General features: G+C 49.9%; 2 protein-coding genes, 1 long non-coding RNA gene and 1 pseudogene across 4 annotated transcripts; 2 read left to right on the top strand and 2 right to left on the bottom strand.

Moving 5' to 3' along the window:
- Window positions 1–4,611: 4,611 nt before the first annotated feature.
- LOC120685625 (protein MCM10 homolog) lies at window positions 4,612–7,661 on the top strand. 2 transcript variants are annotated; one of them, XM_039967666.1, is made up of 9 exons: window positions 4,612–5,049; window positions 5,141–5,378; window positions 5,482–5,606; window positions 5,954–5,987; window positions 6,077–6,123; window positions 6,257–6,391; window positions 6,860–6,924; window positions 7,049–7,130; window positions 7,220–7,661. In XM_039967666.1, exons 1-9 carry the CDS (start codon window positions 4,691–4,693, stop codon window positions 7,377–7,379), a joined length of 1,245 nt encoding a protein of 414 aa, XP_039823600.1. In that variant the 5' UTR covers window positions 4,612–4,690; the 3' UTR covers window positions 7,380–7,661. The 2 variants fall into 2 exon arrangements, with proteins under 2 accessions (XP_039823600.1, XP_039823605.1); XM_039967671.1 differs by having other exon boundaries at window positions 5,141–5,375.
- A 702-nt stretch (window positions 7,662–8,363) lies between these two features.
- LOC120685632 (SKP1-like protein 1A) lies at window positions 8,364–10,458 on the bottom strand. Its single transcript, XM_039967684.1, has 2 exons — window positions 9,983–10,458; window positions 8,364–8,802 (listed from the first exon to the last, which is right to left on the bottom strand). The coding sequence occupies exons 1-2, from the start codon at window positions 10,322–10,324 to the stop codon at window positions 8,629–8,631; spliced, it is 516 nt and encodes a 171-aa protein (XP_039823618.1). The 5' UTR covers window positions 10,325–10,458; the 3' UTR covers window positions 8,364–8,628.
- Window positions 10,459–12,287: 1,829 nt separating this feature from the next.
- LOC120696141 lies at window positions 12,288–13,085 on the top strand. The gene is made up of 3 exons (XR_005684024.1): window positions 12,288–12,406; window positions 12,499–12,875; window positions 12,963–13,085. It is a non-coding gene; the product is annotated as an uncharacterized LOC120696141 (long non-coding RNA).
- A 3,154-nt stretch (window positions 13,086–16,239) lies between these two features.
- Window positions 16,240–16,833, bottom strand: LOC120695459 (annotated as a pseudogene).
- Window positions 16,834–21,132: the final 4,299 nt, after the last annotated feature.

A 21,132-nucleotide genomic window follows, 5' to 3' on the forward strand; every position in this document is an offset into this window, starting at 1 on the left:
CTGTGGGCCCCCTTCCTAGATTTTTTATATATGTAGTGAACTGCGGTGATCTGATTGTGGCCGAAGATGAGCCAATTATGCAGCGGAACTATAACTTACATTTTACAAATTGAGCTAACAGTGGTGTATGCAAAAGAGAATTCATCTTTGTACCTGAGACTTTTTGTTATGATAGAAACTAAATCTCCGCAGCACCTCTCATCGCACAGAAGGATTGCTCCCTTTGCTATGGAATTTGCAAGGAATCTTTGCTCCAAGGTTGATATGCTAAGTGAATCCGCTGCAGTCCTGCAAGCAGGGTCTAATGTAGGCTTGTACCAGCGCCTACAGTTGGAAGTGCTGATAATGATTAAAAAATCGTAAAGCAATGAATTTTTTTTGAGAAATATGAATATTTTTTTAATTGGTATCTAGATTATATGAATGTTCTAATTCTCAGAATGGTAGTATCAGTATGAAAGATAATTGAAATGAGCAGAATAAACAGAGTTGTATTCATTGTAATCTTCTTAAGTAAAATAGCAGCTTTGAAATTTTTTTTTACAATACAGACTACAGAAGTACAGAGTTAGCATTGTCACAATGAGAATCGGAAAGTGTTTACTTATAGTCTAATGTGGCGAAAGGTTGGGCGGCCGAGTTGGCTAGCCCAATCCGGTAGCGTCGCTCCCATGAGGTCGTGAGTTCGAATCCCAGCTGGGATGAATTTCCGCTCGTGGGTAAAAAAATTCCCTCGCTGTGCTCGCCGCAAGTCTTAGCCCTCTCGGGCATGGACTAGGGTTCGGGGGGTTTTCCGCGGCCGGAAGAAGCTGTAGTCGCTTCCTCTTAATGGAAAATGGTGGGGTGCGTTCACCCCGGCCGCGTTTTTTTTTAGTCTAACGTGACCATGCAATCACTGATACCAATCAGCAATGAGATGGTAGAAATACTGAATCACGAACGGCTATATGGGTTCTCCTTTATGACTTGAATTTTATAAAGCAGTCAGCATATATAGAGGCATAGTCTCATATAAATTAAAGGGACTTTTCTGCAGCAACACCTTGACCTATTTGGACAACGTTTATGAGATTCTTATCTATGTCTTATACTCTTATCATAATCATATCGGATTTCAGCCTTTCAGGGGCAACATTCATGGTCACGTCACATTTGATGTAAAATTGACATTAAAAATTCGAAGTATGCTACCTCTGTACTACTCCCCTTGTTGTTGCACTGCCATCTCTCCCATTTTCCCGTTCAATTTTGGGTTCTAATGTGCCCTATTTCGACATGCTAGCTAGATTCCGCTATCCATAGTCCAGGCCTCCTCCGTGTCTTTACTGTGATTAGTAGTCAATGGAGGCGGAGGTGCGATTCAGTATTTGCGTCGAGAAGAGGGGAGGGGATGGGTGAAGCCCCTTCGATCATCTGAGGAGCAGAGCGTGCGTGGCTTCCATGGAAATGGAGAGAGAGGGGCGGCGCCGGTCTGCTTGGAGGTGGAGGTCGACGGCCGCCTCGGCCCTCGGCCGCGCGTGCCTGCAGCGGACGCTGCCGTCGATGGTCACCCGCGCGCCCTCGCAGCAGTCGCCAGTCGCCAGGCCCGCAGCCGCAGGCCGTGTCGCCCGAGGCGACCGCCAACAACTATGGGCAGAAAGGTACAGTAGAAAATGGATCTGAGGGACCGAAAGGACGACCAGAGGGGGTGAATGGGAGCCAATTGAAAAATCTTGCAATCGGAAAGATCGGCTTAGTCCCGAAGTACACGCCCAACCCTAGAGTCCTAGGCACAGTGTGGAGTAGTTATGGAGGAGCTACACCAACACAAGAAAGTCATAGGAACAAACAAGATCCAACGCGGAACCAATCACCGAAAAGCAGCGCGAGAAATAGAACGGTATAACTCACCGGTTGATCTGACGCACAGATTTGTACAGCGTCGGTTCAACCGATGAGCAGAGCCGGCAGCAGAGAGAAAAGTGAGCACCGGTTGATCCGACGGAAGGGTTTGAACAGCGTCGGTTCAACCGGTGTTACACACCGGATGATCCGGCAAAATCAAACACCAACGCCGGTGCGTTGAATTTCATTTTTGTGATCCCTCTGGACAACTGCACCGGCGTTGGTGTTTGATTTTGCCGGATCATCCGGTGTGTAACACCGGTTGAACCGACACTGTTCAAACCCTTCCGTCGGATCAACCACTGCTCACTTTTCTCTCTGCTGCCGGCTCTGCTCATCGGTTGAACCGACGCTGTACAAATCTGTGCGTCGGATCAACCGGTGAGTTATACCGTTCTATTTCTCGCGCTGCTTTTCGGTGATTGGTTCCGCGTTGATCTTGTTTGTTCCTAGGGCTTTCTTGTGTTGGTGTAGCTCCTCCATAGCTACTCCACACTGTGCCTAGGACTCTAGGGTTGGGCGTGTACTTCGGGACTAAGCCGATCTTTCCGATTGCAAGATTTTTCAATTGGCTCCCATTCACCCCCCCTCTGGTCGCCCTTTCGGTCCCTCAGGATATTTGGAGATAAATACATGTACAGAGGTCTTTATCATATCTGCTGATTTGATTCCTTTTCTTCTTCATCGCCGGTGCGTTGCTTACTTGCTTTGGAGGGCTCGATTATGGCGATTTTGATTCTATTTGGACCTTGGCTCTTTGACTTAAGACGTCACCGTTGAGGCGCTGATTTACTCGAGCGGACGCTACATGCCTCTGGAAGAGTTCTGAAGCTCTAGTACGCGTGGCCCAGGATACAGCCGCCGCAGGATACATCAAGCCACGATCCGACGGTTTGTAAGAAGCTCGTGATGTGGCGTGATCTAGTGCTAGAGAATGGCCAGATGAAGGACGCGCTTTCGTGTTTTGAGATGACAACGTTTGTAGACTACCAATTTCTTGAGAAGAAATGAGTATATGTTAGTCCAAGAGAAATGTGAGCATACATTGATGCCATGAAGAAACTTGGAAATGATGTCGAGGGATATACTCAAGGCAAAGGTACATGATATGATTTTTCTACTTTTGCCGACATAAGATGATTAGTGATGAGATTTGACCGGATTAATAGAATATATATAGATGTATTATCAAGAGAGGTCAATGTGCGTTTGCTTGACAATTCTATTGTACCATTTTGCTCAAACACGTGCATTGCATGTATGAGGACTGGCTGGGTTTGAAAAATGTCAAACTCTTGCTTCAAAAAATGTGTGCTAACTTGAAGTAGGGGACTGTCCGATCTAGAGAGGCGGACTGCCTGCAAATCTCTTAAAATCTTGGACAGAAATTTTGTGTTTCTAAGTGGAGCGAAAAAGTAAAGAGCGGCAGTTTGCCCCTAGGGTGCGGACGGCCTGCCAGCTGACTTCAGGTTTAGTCAGAACCCGAAAGTTTAAACAACAGACGGTCCGCCGGTCACTTCAAGTTTAGTCGGAGACGTTTTTCGTCCTCATGTGCTCAGAGTTTTGTAACGCAGATCGTCCACCCTATGGGCTCGGACTGTTCACCAGAGCTAAAACAGCCGACTCTGACACGGTGGTTTGAATAGCGGATAGTCCGATTTTTGTAAGGCAGGCAACCCGCGATAACTCTATTTCCATGAGTTTTGAGGGTAATGGTTGGATATCGAGGGGTTGTCTATATTTACCCCATGCCTTTCCGTAGGTGAGGTCTCTTGGCACTTAGGAAAGCTTTTTTGATATACTTGAGCCAGCCATCTCCTCTCTCTCTGTGTGTGTGTTTAGAGGTTGCATTATTGAGAGTGCAAGAGTATCCTAGAGAGCATCCTAGTGAACTATATCAAAAGTTTGAACTTTGTGGTACTAGGGAGTCGTTCAAACAAGCTTCATCGACTTGTTACTCTTAGGAGTTGCCGCTCTCTAGATGGATCGGAGAAGGTGAGGTCTTTGTGCTCACCTCGAGTGGTGAAAAACAACTCTAGTGGAATCGGAGTGTGGAGAGATTCATTGATTCAAGCCGGCTCAAAATCAAGAGAAGTCGTGATAAAGGAGCGGTTGAAGCTTTGAATCCACCTCAACGTGAATTATGGGTGACTGGCAAGTCATCGACACCATGGAAAAATTCTTATCTCGTGCCCAGTTAATTTTTTGGTCAATTTATTTTTACAATTTATTTTGAGCGAAACAAGGGTTCCCTTGCGTTACTAAATAAATTTGCTTAATGTTTGTGATTTTAGTTAAAACCACCTATTCACCCCCTCTAGTTAGTATCCTTGATCCTGCAGCAATGCTCTTTCTTAGGATAATTGTTGATAGAAATCAGTGTCAGTAAATATTGTATTTGGATAAAAAATAACTTCATTGGAAAAGAACAGGAAAGAATCAAGAAAGAGGTAAAGACGAACCGAAGGAACTGCTAGTTTTTTCTTATGAAACTAACATAATGGTCAGTAGCAAGAAGACCGGAACTAAGTCATGAACAATAACACAAAAAAAGGAAGACCGGAACTAAGTCATGAACAATAACACAAAAAAAGGAACACCCTTATTTGAAGAAAATAAGATTTTATTTTTAAAACTTTTATAAGAGACTAAAAATTCTGCCTTTCCCTCCAAAAATCCCCTTCCTCCCCCTCCGAATTCTCCTTTCCCTCCTCGCTTCCTCCATCTACATCTCCCCCCTCTTCACCTCGCACGCGCAGATTGCCCACCCCAGTGCCCCGCTGCCCCCACCCACCCCACCGCGACCATGGCTAGCGCCGCCGACGACCTGGACCTCCTGCTCTCCCTGGGGGAGGCCGTCCCGGAGACCCCTCCCACCTCCCCGCGCGCGGCCGATGGCCCCGAGTCCGGCGGCGCATTCACACCTCCAAGGACGGCGCGGCCCGGCGGCAACGACATGTCCGTCTTCCGCGACGCCGTCAAGGATTACCTCGAGGCGGCCCCCGAATCCACCTCCCCGCTCCCCGAGCGCCCCAAGCGGCCCAAGGCCACCGAAACCCTCGTTGACAAGTACTCCGGCCTCCGCATCAAGCACCTGATGCTCTCGCCCCTCGAGATCAGCAACCGCTTCGCTGACATCCGATTCGTGCGCATCACAGCGATAAAGTGATGCTCCGTTTCCCTATTCGCCCCTTTGCTGAATTTTTCAGGTTTTTAGCCCAATGATTTAGTGCCTTTTCCCCCTGGGTGTGTGCAGGAACTCTGTGGGGAGCGAAAGGTTCTCGGGCTGTTGGGCGACGGCGGGAGTGTTGCTAGACAAGGGCGTGCCGCGGGTGAGCGCGAAGGGGACCAGCTACGGCATCTGGAAGATGGGCGCCCTGGACGAGACCGAGGTATCGCTGTTCCTCTTCGGGGATGCGCACGTCCACTACTCCGGCGCTGCAGTGGGTTCGGTGTTCGCGATATTCAACGGAAATGTCCGCATGGACAATGTGGTACCTCTCGGCTGGCATTTTGATGTTCTTGATGATCGCTTGAGTGATTTGTGCTCAGTGGTTCTGTTGCTGATTTCAATGTGTTGGTGATGTTGTTGTGCAGGGCAAAGGGTTCTCTGTGAGTGTTGCTTCAGTGGGGCAGATGCTGAAGATGGGAGTTGCAGCAGATTTTGGTCTCTGCAAAGGGAAGAGGAAAGACGGGGTGGCTTGCACCATGGCGATAAATAAGTACGTATCTCCAACCCTATGGGAATATGTCTTGCCATTTAAGTAATAGCGTCACTGTCATTAAACTTAGGAAACTTTCGAAACAACATTGCACACAAAAGTGACGAGAAGCTTTTGTGATCAGTGATCAGCACGTCTCTTCATAGATATCAGCACAAAGTGTAATGCAGGGCATATTTCCATGTGTGGCTATGGACTTGACTTCCTACTGTCAGATTCAGACTCTTAGCAAAATGAGCTTTTACTGTTTTTGACTGCATAAAACATCTCCTATGTATTATGCCTCAACCACAAGAATGCTTCAAAGATGCCATTATGTTACTGAATTCTCCTTAACTCTTTTTTAGGAGCACAGGAGCATATTGCAAATTTCATTCATCGGTAAGGATATAACTGTCAGCATTCAGAATTTGAGACGAATAATTGGATATGCATGCAACATGTTCCATTATGCTTCTTTCATTTTGCAGAAAACATCACAGAAGTACACTACTGGCAGAGTGGAGCTTAAGGGTGGGTAAGTAAAACTTTAAAATGGAGTAGACAATGCCTTTCCTTAATGGCTCCACATCTTATGTTCTTTTGTTTGTCCTGATATAATTCCACAGCATATGTTTTTTTATTCTATACAATGTTCTTTTTCATACCAGAAACTTCCAATTTGCTTCAAAACTCCGATCTGAAGGGATTTACATGGTCAATCCATCCTCAGAACGACCCAACCCAAGAAAGCCATGCCAACCGGTGAAAGTAATGTCAATTGATGGGCTAAAAAGGGCTTTAAGGTCTGTAAAGCACTATCTGATCTGCTCCATTTGGCTAGTCTACTGGTTGTTCTCCTGCAACTGATATTCGACTAGTCTGTATTTACTGTTATTTCCAATTCTGTTTGGTGTATTACTACAAAAAAAATTTGCTGGTGTGCTTTCTGAAAGAACCATTTGCTGCCATACCATCTTCCATCATGGTCATTTCACTGGTTATTTGCACTTTCTGGTCATTTGCTGTTATAATTTAGAGCTTGTCAATCAAGAGGAAGCATAATCCCAATTTTGTAGTTACACATTTTGGAAATTTTCTAGTTGCATCTATTGAACTCCTCCAGAAATGTGTTGCCTAAAATTGTGATATCTTACAGGATTCTTTAATGAATGTAAACTGGCTTCTGATTTAAGTATGCAGGATTACACTAGCCTTTGGAATAGTATGAAATAATTGGAGTTGTCATGTTTAAATTCTGATTTTCTGTGCAGCAATGCAGATAGAGTGACTACTAAGAACCAGTCTCAGGGTATAAGATTTCTTTCTCATGTTACAGGTAACCTACTTTCCCCCTTCCGCGAGTATTTATAATTGAATGCAGCACCAAATTCATGAAATAAAACGTATTGAGATTTGCTTATTATTGACTGATAAACTCCTGTCTGCATAAAATAAATCAGCTAATATGGACAATAAGAAAGCAACTGTCAAAGGCAGTGGATCCACGAACCAACAGAAATCAAAGTACAGCTTGAACAAAAGGTCAGTCACAATGTGCCATTGTTTGCTTAATTGGTCTTAATTTTTTTATCAATCAGTGACATCAAAATGAGCAAGCTTGTGATTTGTAGTTCGGCATCATCTGGCGCCAAAGAACCACCCAAGCAGGGATTAGGGAAGCCAGAACAAGATATCAAGAGACGGAAGGTGAATAATCCGCCAGGGAATATCGTGGAGCTCGATGCAGTCAGCTCAGACGATGATGAGATCAATATAGTACTGCAACGCTGATTATATTGTATAAGAATTGTGAATGTACTACAAATGGATAAACAGGAGTATTTCAGGAACATTTCACATTGCTTTTAGGAAAGTTGTGGCCAAATCTGTCACAAGCTGTACCTGTAGACAAATTATCTGATCAACCATCATGTTTTGTATAGTAAGCTCGCTATGCTCACCGCAAGGCATGGCTCTTGTGGCCATGGGCTAGGGTTCGGGAGTTTTTCTGCGGAGAAGCCATTGTTACTTCCTCTTAATGAAATACAGTGGGGCTGTTTCACCCCCTGGCCACATTTTTTTTTGTATAGTAAGCTCGCGGGCTCAACCGAAACATAGATAAACAAGAGTATTTCAGGAACATTTCACATTGCTTTTATGAAAGTTGTGGCCAAATCTGTCACAAGCTGTGCCTGTAGACAAATTATCTGATCAACCATCATTTTCTGTCTAGTAAAGCTTGTGGGAACCGAAACAACACCTGACTACCAGGGGACAACGAAATGATGGTTTCAAACGCAAAGCCATGCGAACTCCAAAGTCAAAACAGTTGGCACCACCTTCTGAGATCCAGCAAGCCATAACAGAACGAAACGGCGGAACCACATATTGGATAAACAAGAGTATTTCAGCAACATTTCACATTGTTTTAAGGAAAGTTTTGTGGTCAAACATGTCACAAGCTGTACCTGTAGACAAATTATCTGGTAACCATCATTTTCTGTATAGTGTCGTTCAAAGATTCTTCATCAATACATAAACTTTCCATGAGAAAAGTACGAGATCCCGCTGCTTGCTTTAGCATCTGTAGTGGACTTTGCAAAATAGATGTTAACAACTTTCACATGCTCGCGGGCTCAACCAAACAACACCTGACTGGGGGCAACGAAATGACGGCCTCAAACGCACAGCCGTGCGGAAGTCAAAAACAGTTCACAACCTAACACAACGAAACGAAAAACAAAAGAAAAACAAGAGTATCCACCAGCAAATCCGAGACAGGGAATTCAGAATAACCAGCAATGCTTAACCAACCAGCCTCTTAACGATCCAAGAGAGCATCCACCAGTGGTACCAAAATAACAGGAGTCAGCAAATAATCTCACAGCCAACCGAACCTACATACACCTTCTACGCGATTTGTTAAACCCAAGACAGTCTATAGCTGCTCCAAGCTCGTAACATCCCAAATCATCTTCCTGACATAACACCTTCCCCGCTGGCCTGGTTATAGGAGATTGCTGTTGTTAGAGCCTCAGCCTCATTCGAAGGCCCACTGGTTCTCCCTCCTCACTTCCTCCTCTTCCTCAGGTGTGAAGTCGTTCTTGATGTTGAAGGTCTTGCGGATATCCTCCGGAGTCTTCCCCTTGATCATGTCCGCGACGGTCTGGCAGGTCAGGTCCAGCAGCCCCTTGATGTCCAGGTAGTTTGCAGCCTGTAGAGAACAATGTCAGGTATTCTTGTCAAACATTCATGAATGCAGCTACCTGGACAAGCCAGGCAAGAAATGATAAAATGAAACAATGAAGTGGCTAAACATATGGTCACAATAAACTACTACAATGTACACCAAATTTGACCAGACAAATATACCAAACTAGGGCAAAACTGCTATTATATCTTAACATTACACATAAAGTTAATAAATGCCTTCTACTGTACGAGTGCAGCAAGCATGGTAGAATGATAGAACAATTAAAGTAAACATAATTTTGATCATGTGATGCAGATAGAATACAGTTACTACACAATGGAAAACAGCAAGACCATATCTTAAAAAACATGGATCCATACATCTCAAGCAAAACAATTAACAGTTTATAATAAACATTCACTACTCAGTTACAACCTCGATATTGCACATGGTGATGGCAAAAAGGGCATATTGCACTATGCAGCAACGTGACAAGTGTAACAATATCCTGAACACAGGGACAGTTGTTCAAGACCCTCTTCCGCTACATGGAGCAATTAGGACAATCTCAATGGAAGTATCATAGGAGTGTCATGGACATTAAATTTTCTAACACATACCAATAGCATGAGGAGAGAGAAGAAAGGAGTGTCATGAGATGTGAGAGGAGTGTCATCACCATGACCCTCCACTGGCATAGTTCTTAAGATTTCAGTCTAGGTAACTGTGTCGATGACACTCCCACTGAGACTGGTACCACAAAATTTGGCCAATATAATACAAAACTAAGTTGAAAAAAATAAGACAACCGAGCAGGGGCATATTAACGCACTTCAGATGTAATGTAACATATTTTTGACCTAACCATACGAGAAGCATGTGACAGACACACCATTAGTAAGTGGGTTGCCGAGCCCACTTGCATCCCTAAATTCATCACCACTATAGTAATTTGCGACCATGAACCCCAGGAGGCAACAAAACTCTCCGTGAAACAGAATCAAAGGACGGACGCTTGAAGGCAAACTGTGGCAACACAAGCATACAATAGCAAAGTATTGGCCTATTCCGGCACAAAATAACCCTAATCTCAACAACAAAGTAGCAACAGGACATCAACCTCAGAGGGTACAAACAGATCTAATCAAATAATCGCAGGTCCGATTGGGAATGGAGGAGAGAACAGGAGGGAGAGCCTCACCAGGATGAGCTCGAAGAGGGTGGACTGGTCCACGTTGACGAAGTCAGCATCGAAGGCCTTGAGGTCGTCGTCGGCCTTGTTGGTCGCGGCAGTCGGCTCGGCGGCGTCCGCGTCGGCGCCGCGGCGCGCCGCGACGTGCTTCTTGCAGTACTCGATGACCTTGGCGAGGATCTTGGCGTTGACGTTCGGGACCGGGATGCCGTTGTCGGTGCAGCCGTCCTCGATCATGTGCAGGATGGTCCGCGACTCCTTCGCCACCGACTCATCCACCACGAAGTTCTCCTTGTCGCAGCTGATCAGCGTCAGCGTCTTGTCCTTCCCCGCCGCTGCGTCCGACGCCATCGATCCGACCTCCGGGGTTGAACAGGGGTTGAGGCGGTGGGTCGGGTGGTGTGGCGAGGAAGCTGCAAGGCAAAACCCTAGCGGCGGAAGCGATGGAATCGAGATTGAAGGGGAGGGGGTGTTCTAGAAGACGCGCTTACGGTATCTGCTCATGGGCCGGGATGTTCGGTTTGGGGCTGAGAGAGGGTTCGAGTTGTGGGCTTTTGGGGTTCGATGCCAAACGCAGCTGCGAAAACGAAGCAAATAGTAGACTAAGAAATTTATGGTGAGTCTAACCTTGGAATGGTAATGATCTGGATGAACCAAACAAATCTGACATTTTATTTGCTAACGAAATATGTGGGTAGACAGCAACTCAGGGCTCGTTTGTTGTAGCTCAGTAGGGCTTCGGTTTCTTCACTGTAGCATTATTGTAGTTTTACTATAGCATGAAGTCTCTTTTCTCCGGCTATTCTAACAGCACAACGCCGCTGTAAGAGTATCTTCAAGAGTTTTCTATATTTTGTTCTCTAAATTTGTTGTTTGCCGACTCCTTAAATAGATATGAGAAGACAAAAAAAAAGTCCATCTCCAATTATTCTCTATTTTTATTAAAAAAAAGAAATTGTGCCGCGAGATGTGTTCCCGCGAACCCTTATGTTGTTTTCTGCGCGCCGCGCCTGCCCCTGGCGACACCTCCTGCCGCCGTCCCCCTCTGATCGGCACCCCTCCCTAATTCCTAACAAATGAAAGTTCTCTTGTATTGATAAAATAAAATTATGATCAGTGATACAATCTTTTTTTTTCTTTGCAGTGTATCTAGGATCAAAAATTCCAGAAACTAATCAAAGCATTCACTGCAGGGCAGCAGAGGCAGGGAGGCACGGGGTCAAGGGAGGGGGTCAGGGGAGCAGGCCCTCTGCATGGCGGTGCAGGCACAGCAAAGAAAAGGGGCGGTGCAGGGCGCGGAAAATCAAAGCAGGCGCCCGTGGCCGATGCGCCGGATATATGGACGGTAGAGATGTTGTGCCTGACATCGGGATACGTGAACCGACAGCTTTTTCTTTCTTTTCGTAATGCCATATACAGTTTTATAAAATAAAAAATACTATCACATACGGTTTACACTCATCACCTGCTCCTCCACCAAAAGAGAGTTCTCGCTGGGGGCCGAACTCCAAGGCGACACGATGGGCGACCCCTGCGCCGCCATCCACCTCCGCCCCCAGGCCGCGCCTCCGGTGGCTGCCGCCGTGGCGAAGATCCGGGCAGCGGCAGCGGCCTGCTCTACTCAGCTCGCCCCTCCCTCGCCCACCTACCTATCTCTTCCCCTCCGCCTCCCACCTCCTCTCGGCCACAAACCTCGTCGCGCCCTTCACCGCCGCCGGCCACCAGGGCTGGATCCGGCCTTCTCCTCGCCGGATCTGAGGTACCCAGCCCGGATCGAATCAGGTGGGTTCGCGTCGCCGCCGCCGCCGCTTGCCCCGGGGTGACATGCCTCGCTCGTCCCTCGGCCGGAGATTTCAGGTGCGGCGACCTCCCCCACCTCAGCGTCCTCGTCGCGCTGCTCGGCCCGGCGCCCCCCGCGCGCCGGCGGGCCTTCTGCGCTCCCCGAGCAGCCGAACAAAGCAGTCTCCAGAGCACTCCCCATGGCGACGGGAGCTGCGGCGGCCCCTGTGGCCCTGTCGTTCTGGTGAGCACCACGACCGTGCCTTTCTCCTCTCCCCCAAGAACCACGACGGTTCAACTGAAATGCTCTGAGTTGCCGATTTGTTTGCTAGCTGAATGCTAACCTCTTGATTCGTGCTTCATCCTTTGCAGACTGTAGTGCCGAGGGTGGTCATCCCCTGCCATGGCTGCAAGAATAAGGTCCGGAAGGTGCTCAGGAGTGTCGAAGGTGCGGTGCCTAGCTAGCTAGCTCGATGATGTCCTGGTTTGCTTGCATTCCGGGGCGTTTTGGCTGAATCGTGGTGGTTTTGGTTTGTGTTGGTTTCAGGTGTGCAGAGCGTGATGGTGGAAGCCGCGCAGCTCAAGGTGACGGTGACGGGCACCATGGACGTCGCCACGCTCGTCCAGAGGCTGCACAAGTCCGGCAAGAACGGGGTGCATCTATTAATTGATCAGTGACAGTGATGCAAAAACATAGGTGCATCTATTACTCGATTATTAGTGGATGCTGTGCCATTTTTGCTCAGATTGAATCGATGGGAGCATTGAGGCATCAAATTATGGAGCACCGTGCTTCTACAACCAGTCAACCTGAGTTCAGCTCTGGGAATCGACGGATCGCTGATGCTGCTGCACAAGAACAGGTAGGTCAAGATCCCCTTTCTATGGGTTCCAAGTTCTAGGTATTTAATCTAGGATTTACTATGATTTTTTTTCTCTGTCCATGGAATTCCCATGCTTCTGAGGACTACGACGGCTCTCCCTAGGCATCGATTTGAACAAGGATGCATCGCTCGTGCTTATTGGGGATAGGATGCGATGCAGGCTTCTCTGTGATTTCTTTTTCGTGGTGGATGCATCTTTCATTCGATTGGAAAGTTGTGATTAGATCCTCTTTTCCACTGTGCGTGACTATGCTTTTGTGAATCGAATTGATTTCATTTTGCATGATTCACATATTCTTGTTCTGATGATTTAAATCTGATATTAGGTAGATCATCTGCTAGATCTCTCTTCAAGCACACAATACAAGTTGCATAATCGATCTGTGATCACAGAGGCCAGGCCTGGCAACGGCGGCAAGGTGCAGCAAGGGCCGTGTTCTGCACGGCAGGGGAGCAGGCCCTCCGCCTGGCGCGGCAGTGCAGGGCGCATCCCTGGCGGCGCAGCACAGCAGCATGCATGACTCCACCAACCAGATGAATGGGATCCATGGTTACCTGTGCCAGCGGCGGCCTGTTTTCCTCGTCAGCGATGGCGTGACGGCGCGAAGGAGTTTCCGAGCGGCGCGAAGAAGGGCAGGAGAAGAGGTGGCGATGAAAAATCACCTGCGAGAAGCCGGGAGTCACGGAGTAGTGCGTATTTTTTTTACGCATAAAGATGGATAATATGCCAATTATTAAAAATTGGGGAGGTAGGATAGGAAATTGTTGGAGTGTTTTTTTTTCTAAAAAAATAAAGATGGGGATGAGAGATGGGGAACTCTTGGAGATGCCCTAAGAAAGAGCCGGAGCCCTCGGAAGCCCGGCCAAACACGGCCTCAATCTTCTTCCTCTTAATTCGGCCACCAGCTATGAAGACTGGAGTAGTTAGGTTGGGGATTGAGCCGCCTTAGAGTATTAGAGATGGAGGCGCGAAGCAAAGATCGATCCATTGTTGGGTGATGCCATACCGACGGATCGATGGAGGCGCCGCCAACAACATGTATTAGAGATGGGCGGTGGCCTTGGTTGGGATGGAGGCATGAGACGGCAAGATTAGGGTAGGGTAGGGCAGGGGTGAGGTGGGGGATCGAGGCACCGCGGCTAGGCATCGTGATTGCGGATGACTACCACCACGAGTAGAAAGAGGCGGCGGCGGCATGGTAGACAGCCACACCGCTAGTGAGGCAACGATGGTTGCGGGGATGGCGGCTGCGACATGAGGGGAGCGGTGAGTGGGAAGGGTTCTGGTGGGAAAGAGGACGATATCAGTTGGGTTGTGGTGGACCGACTGAGTGCGACTGCAGCGCAATCATCTTTATAGAGACCGCGCCCCACCTAACAAGATGTCATAAGTTCCTCTCACTCTCATAAGGAAAAAGAAAAGAAAAGAAAAGAAAAACAAACCAAGCCAAACCACACGAACTCAAGGAAATACGCATAAATGGAACTGTGAGAAAACAGCAAGGCACGATAGCCAAGCACATGCTCCTGCTGGCCTGGCTATTGGAGGTTGCCGTTGTTAGAGCCTCAGTACAAGACCCAACGGTGCAACCTTCTAATTCATTCCTCCTCTGTCCTCTTCCTCAAGGCTGGGGTCGGGAATGTTGAAGCATATTGCGAACCTCCTGCGGCGCATGTCAGCAACGGCCTGGCAGCTCTGGTCCATCAACCCCGTGGTTTTCAGGCTGCATGCCGCCTGCCAATTCGGCCAGTACATTTCTGGTAACACCTAGCTTAGTCATGCATATGCTTGGACGACCACGCACCTAAAAGTTTTTGATTTGTTCATAGTTAATTAAAAAATTGTTGATCAGATACAGATATCATGTCACATCAAGAAACTCAAATCACATCGCGGACGCCGGTGTATCTAGGCTACGATGGCTTGGGAAAGAAATGCATTTTCCATTTTGAAAAGGGGATGCATTTTTCCATTGTGGAAAGGGTTTAATTCTCAGAAGGGAAAGAATGATGCTTTCGTCTACGAGTGAAGCTGACGTGATGACATGCATGGTCATCCTGCTCACCATATTGGGATTATTTTAATTGCCAAAATTGTTTTCGCAGAAGTTGGTAGTGTTTTTACGATGGTTGGATCTTTCGATGTAATTATCTTGATTTCAATAAAATTTTCCTTTTAAAAAATTAGACTGTGCATGTCTTTTCATAGATAAGTTGTGTGCATAACAAAGGCACGCAAAAGAGTATTGAATGGTAATTTACTCTTCAAACAGTCTTAGGAATTTCTGCATAAGAGTCTTCAGAAAAAATGGAGGGGCTATTAATTTTTATAGTACTATCTAAATTTTTTAAGCCAATTATATTGGTAAAAGAATGAGATATCTAAATATTAGAATGAATCTTAAAAAGAAATGGAGGGACTACTAAAGACAAACCAATTTCGGGTGTCCAGGCCGGCCCATCACATTTCGGCCTTGGAGGAGTGTGCCATACGGCCTGCAAAGTTTCATGGGCCATTAGTCCATATCAGATCGCGCCAGCCGCCTCGTCCCCCGCATCCCCCAGGGCGACTCGGGTGAATCGCATCCACGCTGCGCTTGCCGCCCGCCGCCGCCGCCTCCTCTAGCCCCCGTCTCCTCTCGTCTCCGGCCTCCCAGCCGGTGGCAAGGGGGCGGGGGTCCATTCGCTTGAAGATCTATTTAATCGTTAGTTTTTTCTCTCAATAATTTCCTTTCCTCCAGAATAATTTGGTTAAACCTTGGATCGTCTTTTCGATGTTTTCGATCTGGCTTTCTATAGCGTATTGGATCTTCTCCGGTGGATGTGTCGTTTTCTTCGGATACGTCGCATTCTTCAATGAGGGATCGAGGTACGTTGGCCTAATCCTCTTTGAGGAGGGATTGGATCTGTTTTCCCCTCTGGTGGAATCATCTTTCCGGTCGCTGGTGCTACTACTGGCGGCGGCGGATCTGCTCTTCCGGCCGCCATTGGTAATGGCTAATGGCGGCGTCGGATCTTATGTTCGGTTCAACCTTTAGAAGATATGGTCGATGTGCTTTCGGCGCCTTTTACTCCCTACAGTGGTTGAGCATACATCGCCTCTTTTGCGGTCTCCACATCTGTGGAGTCTTCTGTTGGTGGGGACTGCGGTTCTGTTCGGATCTGGTGTTGTTCCACGGCGATGGAGTTTTCTGAAACAGTGGATGGCGCCGGTTGCAAGGAAGACGAAGGATAAAGATCCAGTGGCGTGCTTCAATGTAATTTTATTTTATGTTGAGGTCTCAGTTGTAAAAGGGGTTATTTTTTAATGAAATCCAATCCCTTTCTCAAGAGTTTCATGGGCCATTGTACCAAGCCGTCGCATTTGCGTCTTTTCTTCACTTTTTATGACCAAAATCCTTTCTCAAAAAAGAAAAAAAATTATGACCGACATCCTTGTGGTTTGATATGAACTTGAATTGAACTCTGCATAAAGATGGAAGATTTCTTGTGCATTTTTGCCAGTCCGCTGAGGAAATCCAGTGAGCTAATTCCGAATAAACTGACGTCTAGAAGGTAACTGCAGCTCAAATGAAAAAAAAACAAATCCTGACAAAACGTTCTTTAAAACCGTGATAGAAACATATGTTTGCAAGTTCGCGACAGAAAATGCTCGCAATGCATTGTGGTCAAAAGCATGGTGCGGAACGCCGAGATGAACTCCTCCGCCCGCCTGTTCACCTCCTATGTGTTGCCGGCCGCCGCCTCCTCATCGGCCTCCACCTCCTCTACCACCACCGTCGCCCCCGTCTCCATCGGCCTGTCCGTGGCCACCAGCGCCGCGCAGCGGCCATCCGCAACGTCGGCCTCGGCCGCCGTCCGCTTCTTGCTCCTCCTCCTCTTCACCCTCTTCACGCCGTCCCCCGGCTGAGGCGCCGACGCCTCCTCCCGGGCGTGGATGCCACCCGCCGGCGCCGGCGCTCTGCCTCGCCGCGGCTGCATGGACGCCACGATGATGGACGCGATGACGACAGTAAGGAGCAGGAACAGCGTGGGCGGCGGCAGCGAGAGCGGCGCGGGCCACCACCACGGCGCCGGCGCGGCGAGTGCGGCCGCCGGCACCACGAGCCTTTTCACGCCCGACACGAGCAGCGCTGCCGCCAGCGCGGCCTCCACGGGCTCCTCCTCCCTCGGCCTCGCCTTCTTCCCTTCCTCCATCCGACGCCGCTCTGCTCCCTCTCCCTTTCTAGCTGTCGGTGTCCTGACCCGGCGGGCCGGACCCAACTAGTGATGATGCTGCATGTTCCTCGTCCCAGATGTTGATGCAAGAGGTAATACAGTAACGCACGGGTTTATCCTGGTTTCGGCTGTGGGGCCGTACGTCCAACAAAGGGGTGTGTGAGAGCGCTGTACTATCTTGCACCAAGGGTGCCTGTAGTACGGGGTACAAGCGAGGCGAGAGAGGGGGGAAGCTCCCAAGTCTCTGCTAGAGGGGGAGTTGATTGAGGCGAGTGCCAATATCAGGGCTCAGAAGAGCGTATGTGCTCTGTGAGTAGTGCTGAGCGTTGTGTTCTGCCGAATGGGCCGACCCCCCTTAAGGGAAAGCCCGCCTCCTCCTTTTATAGACACAAGGAGGGACAGTGTACATACACAGGGGATTGTGGAAGTCGTCGTCTTCTCCCCGAATCGCGGGGTGCAGTGGTCGAGCACTGTGGGAAGTACACTGTGGGGTATGGCGCCGGGCGTGGCAGTCGTCCTGGGCATCGTCCTTGGTCTTGCGGAGATCACGCCGGCGTCCTGGCGGCTACAGCGGGCGGTGTGATCGTTGTTGTGGGGGGTACCGTCTTCCAGGCGTGGCGTGGCGGCGTTCCGAGGGTCCTACAGGCCAGGGTCTTGTCCTAGTCGAGGCCGGAGCCGCTTCCGAGGGTCGTGCCCATGCCGTTCGAGGGCTCCGCGGAAGGGAAAGTACGAAGAAGGTATGGGGAGTTGACAGTATAGTAGCTGGAGCAGTGCCGAGCACGTCTTGCACTGTGTCGCAGATTCCCACAGTGTCGTCACAGCGTCCAGAATGGCGGAGCAGTGACCGGAGTTGGCGGACGAGACTCCGATCATAGCCACTGTGGGGAATGGCGGCCTGACGCCGTCTGACGCGGGCGCTGTGGAGGAGTGGTTGGCATTAATGCCTCCGTACGGTGGGCGGGTGAACGGAAGGGCTGTTTGTCCTTTCCGTCGAGGGGTGGCATCAAGCGAGGCGGAGACGTTCGGCTGTCTCGAGGGCAGGCTCGCTACCCTCGAGCGAGGAGGAGACGATCCGCCTCCCCGAGGGTGGTCTCGCTACCCTCGAGCGAGGCGGAGACGATCCGCCTCCCCGAGGGTGGGCTCGCTACCCTCGAGTGAGGCGGAGGCGCGGGGCGCGGTCGAGGGCTTCGGCGGGGAGCCCTCGAGCGAGGCGGAGATCACCCCGCGGGTCCGAGGGGGGTGCGGATGGGCCACACTGCGTACGTGGGCCACGTGTTGGGCTTCTTTGAGTCCTTTCCTTTCTTCCAGATTGGAAGGAGGCTGTAGGTCTTCGTGGGCCCGGTTGCCCAGCATGTGTTTGCGTTTTTAGGGCGATTTTAGTCCCATTAATAGGGTGCCCCTAATCATGGTACCCGACAGTAGCCCCTGAGCCTTTGGTCGAGTCAGGGGATTCGGCCAAAGGGTATTTCGGCAATTTTCCCCTTGATGTGACCGATCGGTGTCGCATTCCTGACGGGCGCGTCCGGGTGCTTGCCTGGTGGACGTGACAACTCGTTGGTCGGGGCAGTGCGCCTGCGGAAAAAGTACTCCAAGGCGCGCGCCCCTTCTTGTTTTGTTCCGGGGACGAGACGCGTCAGCGTGCTGAGCAGGCCAGGGCCATGATGGCGCCTGCTGCTCTGCAACTGGTGCTATTACCGCGCTGTCCCGCGCTCAGGGTTTCAGCGCCGTTCGAGGGCAGTTGGCCAGCGCCGATGCTGGGCTGCTCAGCATCCAGGGGCTCGGCTTTGCCCTGTCCAGTCACATCTCGGCCCAGTAATCGAGGGCATCTTTCGCTCGTGGGGTGCCGCACCATCTCGGGCGGTCCAAGCCTTCCCCTTGCAACAGGCTTAAAGCTTGGCGCCCGACGCAGCTATAAATAGGGGTCGTGGGACTCCTTTTCCTCTCCAACTTCTCTGCTCTTACTTCTAGCATCGCCTAAGTCTAGTAATATTTCCCTTTGCCTTTCACGGTCGTCCCCCGGACGGGGTGACCTGGCTTCTTTAGGCTTGGATGCTAGAAGAATGCTTGCGAGCGGCGGGGGAAAGCTGGAGAGGGCGTGCTCACCATCCCTCGGCTTCAGTGGGATTAGCAGAAGAACATTGGACCTGTGGGGCCCTGCCTCTGCGATGTCCCTCAGCCTGAAAGGGCGTTGAGACGCCTGACCATGGCGTCGGCGCCAAGTTTCGTGGCCGTTCTTTGCATCGTCCCTTTTGGCGATAATGTCGCTCTCGGGGAGATGGTGCAGAGGGTGCTGTCCGCCAGCTTGACCCCCCGCAAGGTCTTTGGTGGAGGAGACGCTAGAAGAAAGCTTAAGAGGAGGGCATCCCGCTGGACCCGTGCGGTCTGGGGGCTGCTCCTCGCAATCCCGAGCAGCCTGGTCGTGATGTCGGCCAAGGACTCGGTGCTCTTCATCGGCGCTCGCTCCTCCCCAAGATAGGGAAAATTGCCACGCAGGTGGCAATGCGTTTGTACTTTTCGACGGCTTCGAGCCGGTGACCCTTTGTAATCTTTGTTTGCAAAGAGCAATGAAGTCTCCTTCTTCCTCGAGGAGAGGATGACCGAGGGTGTAAAGGTGTGCATCAGCCCCGCATAAGCTTAACCCTTCGAGGGTGTGGCTCGAGTACTGACCGCGACGGCCATAGTTTGCCCGGCGAGGGCACAATGGCGCTCCGAGGAGCATTGTTGGAGGAGTTTGATCCAGAGTCGGGGTTTGTTGCTGGAGAAGCAGTGAGGTGGCCACTCCGAGTTGCCCATGCAGATCATAGTCGCCTCGAGTACCATGGTGCCGCCGCTGGGCATGTCGACATCGTGCCGCTGAGCGCGTTCGAGAAAGCCTGCAGAGGATTTTGGTCCTCGAATGTGTGAAGTTTCCTCCGTGGGGGCGCGCCAGCGCACCCGCGGGTGTAGCCCCCGAGGCCTTGGAGGAGTGTTTGCACTCGTCCAACGGCTATAAATGTCACCCAGCTTGGTTGCTTTACTGGGGTGGCAGTCCAGCGTCTTTTTCAGCCGGCATTGGCATTCCTTTCAGCCGGCCTCGGCGTTTTTCGTGCTGGCACAGCGACCCGGGTTCCTGCTGAACCATTTGGCAGGCGCGCGTTAAGAGTGGGGGTTTTGGTTAAACACGTGGAACTTCATAATCGACGGTTGTCGATCCATTCGAGGGTGCGGCCTGAGCCGCGGTGTGCGAGGAGCCCCCAAGCCCTGGCCCGCGTGAAGGCATTCAGGGGACCCTCGACTTTTTATTACGACCCTTGTCGCTCTTCCGCAGGGAGGAGGGGTGAAGCGCACCATGCTACCCATGCCTGGGCCGCGAGCTATGGCTGTTTCAGTGAGTTGTTATCGGGTGGTTCAAGTGGACGTTCGTGCCGCGTTCGATAAGGGTCGGCTCGTGGTCCGTGGACATGTCACATAAAGCGCTCGCAGAGGTTCGCTCGACGGGCCTCGGACCCGTTCGATAGGGTCCGAGGGCTCGATGCTCTCCCTCGATGGGATCCCCCTACTAGGCACCCTCGACTGGCCTTGAACACTGCGTAGGATGTCTCGAACTCCGCGTTCGAGGGTAGCTTGTACGGCTGTAGCGAAAATATCCTCTCATGCCATATTTCAATATAATGTTTTGGTGATTGATGACACACACACAACACTTGGACTAATATGATTGTTAAGATGACCATTCTCAGGCTTTTAGGTTCAAGTGATGACAAAGAGAAGATAGGTGTAGCTAGGCCCGAAGGTCGAGGGGGAGCTGCCCCTCGTGGGTCTCAGGGCAGCGCCCTGAAACCTCTTCGGTCCAAGGGACAAGAATTGAAGAGACCGTGAAGAAATCAAGTCAAAATGAACAAGACAGAGACAATTTTGCTATCACCGGTTAAATCGACGTTAGGCAAATTGTACTCGTCGGTGCAATGACTTGAAGTGAAGACTGACCCAGAGGCACCGGTTAAACCGACGATAAAGAAAAAATGAGCGTCGGTGCAGTTGTCCAGAGACTCCATTTTTTGAGGGTTTCTGAGCTTGCACTCACCGGTTAAACCGATGTTAGTTTTGAGAGCGTCGGTCGATTGATCAAGTAGCCGTTGGAGTAGTAACGGCTAAGTTGCTGGAAAAATAAACTCACCGGTTAAACCGGTGATGACAAGAACTAAGCGTCAGTTTAACCGGCGTTAAGGGATTTCGTCAGCCTTTTCCCAACGGCTAGTTTTGGATGTGTGGCTATATATATGCCACCCCACGGCTCAT

This window comes from Panicum virgatum, chromosome 2K (genome assembly GCF_016808335.1).
Source record: "Panicum virgatum strain AP13 chromosome 2K, P.virgatum_v5, whole genome shotgun sequence".
Classification (NCBI taxonomy): Eukaryota; Viridiplantae; Streptophyta; class Magnoliopsida; order Poales; family Poaceae; genus Panicum; species Panicum virgatum.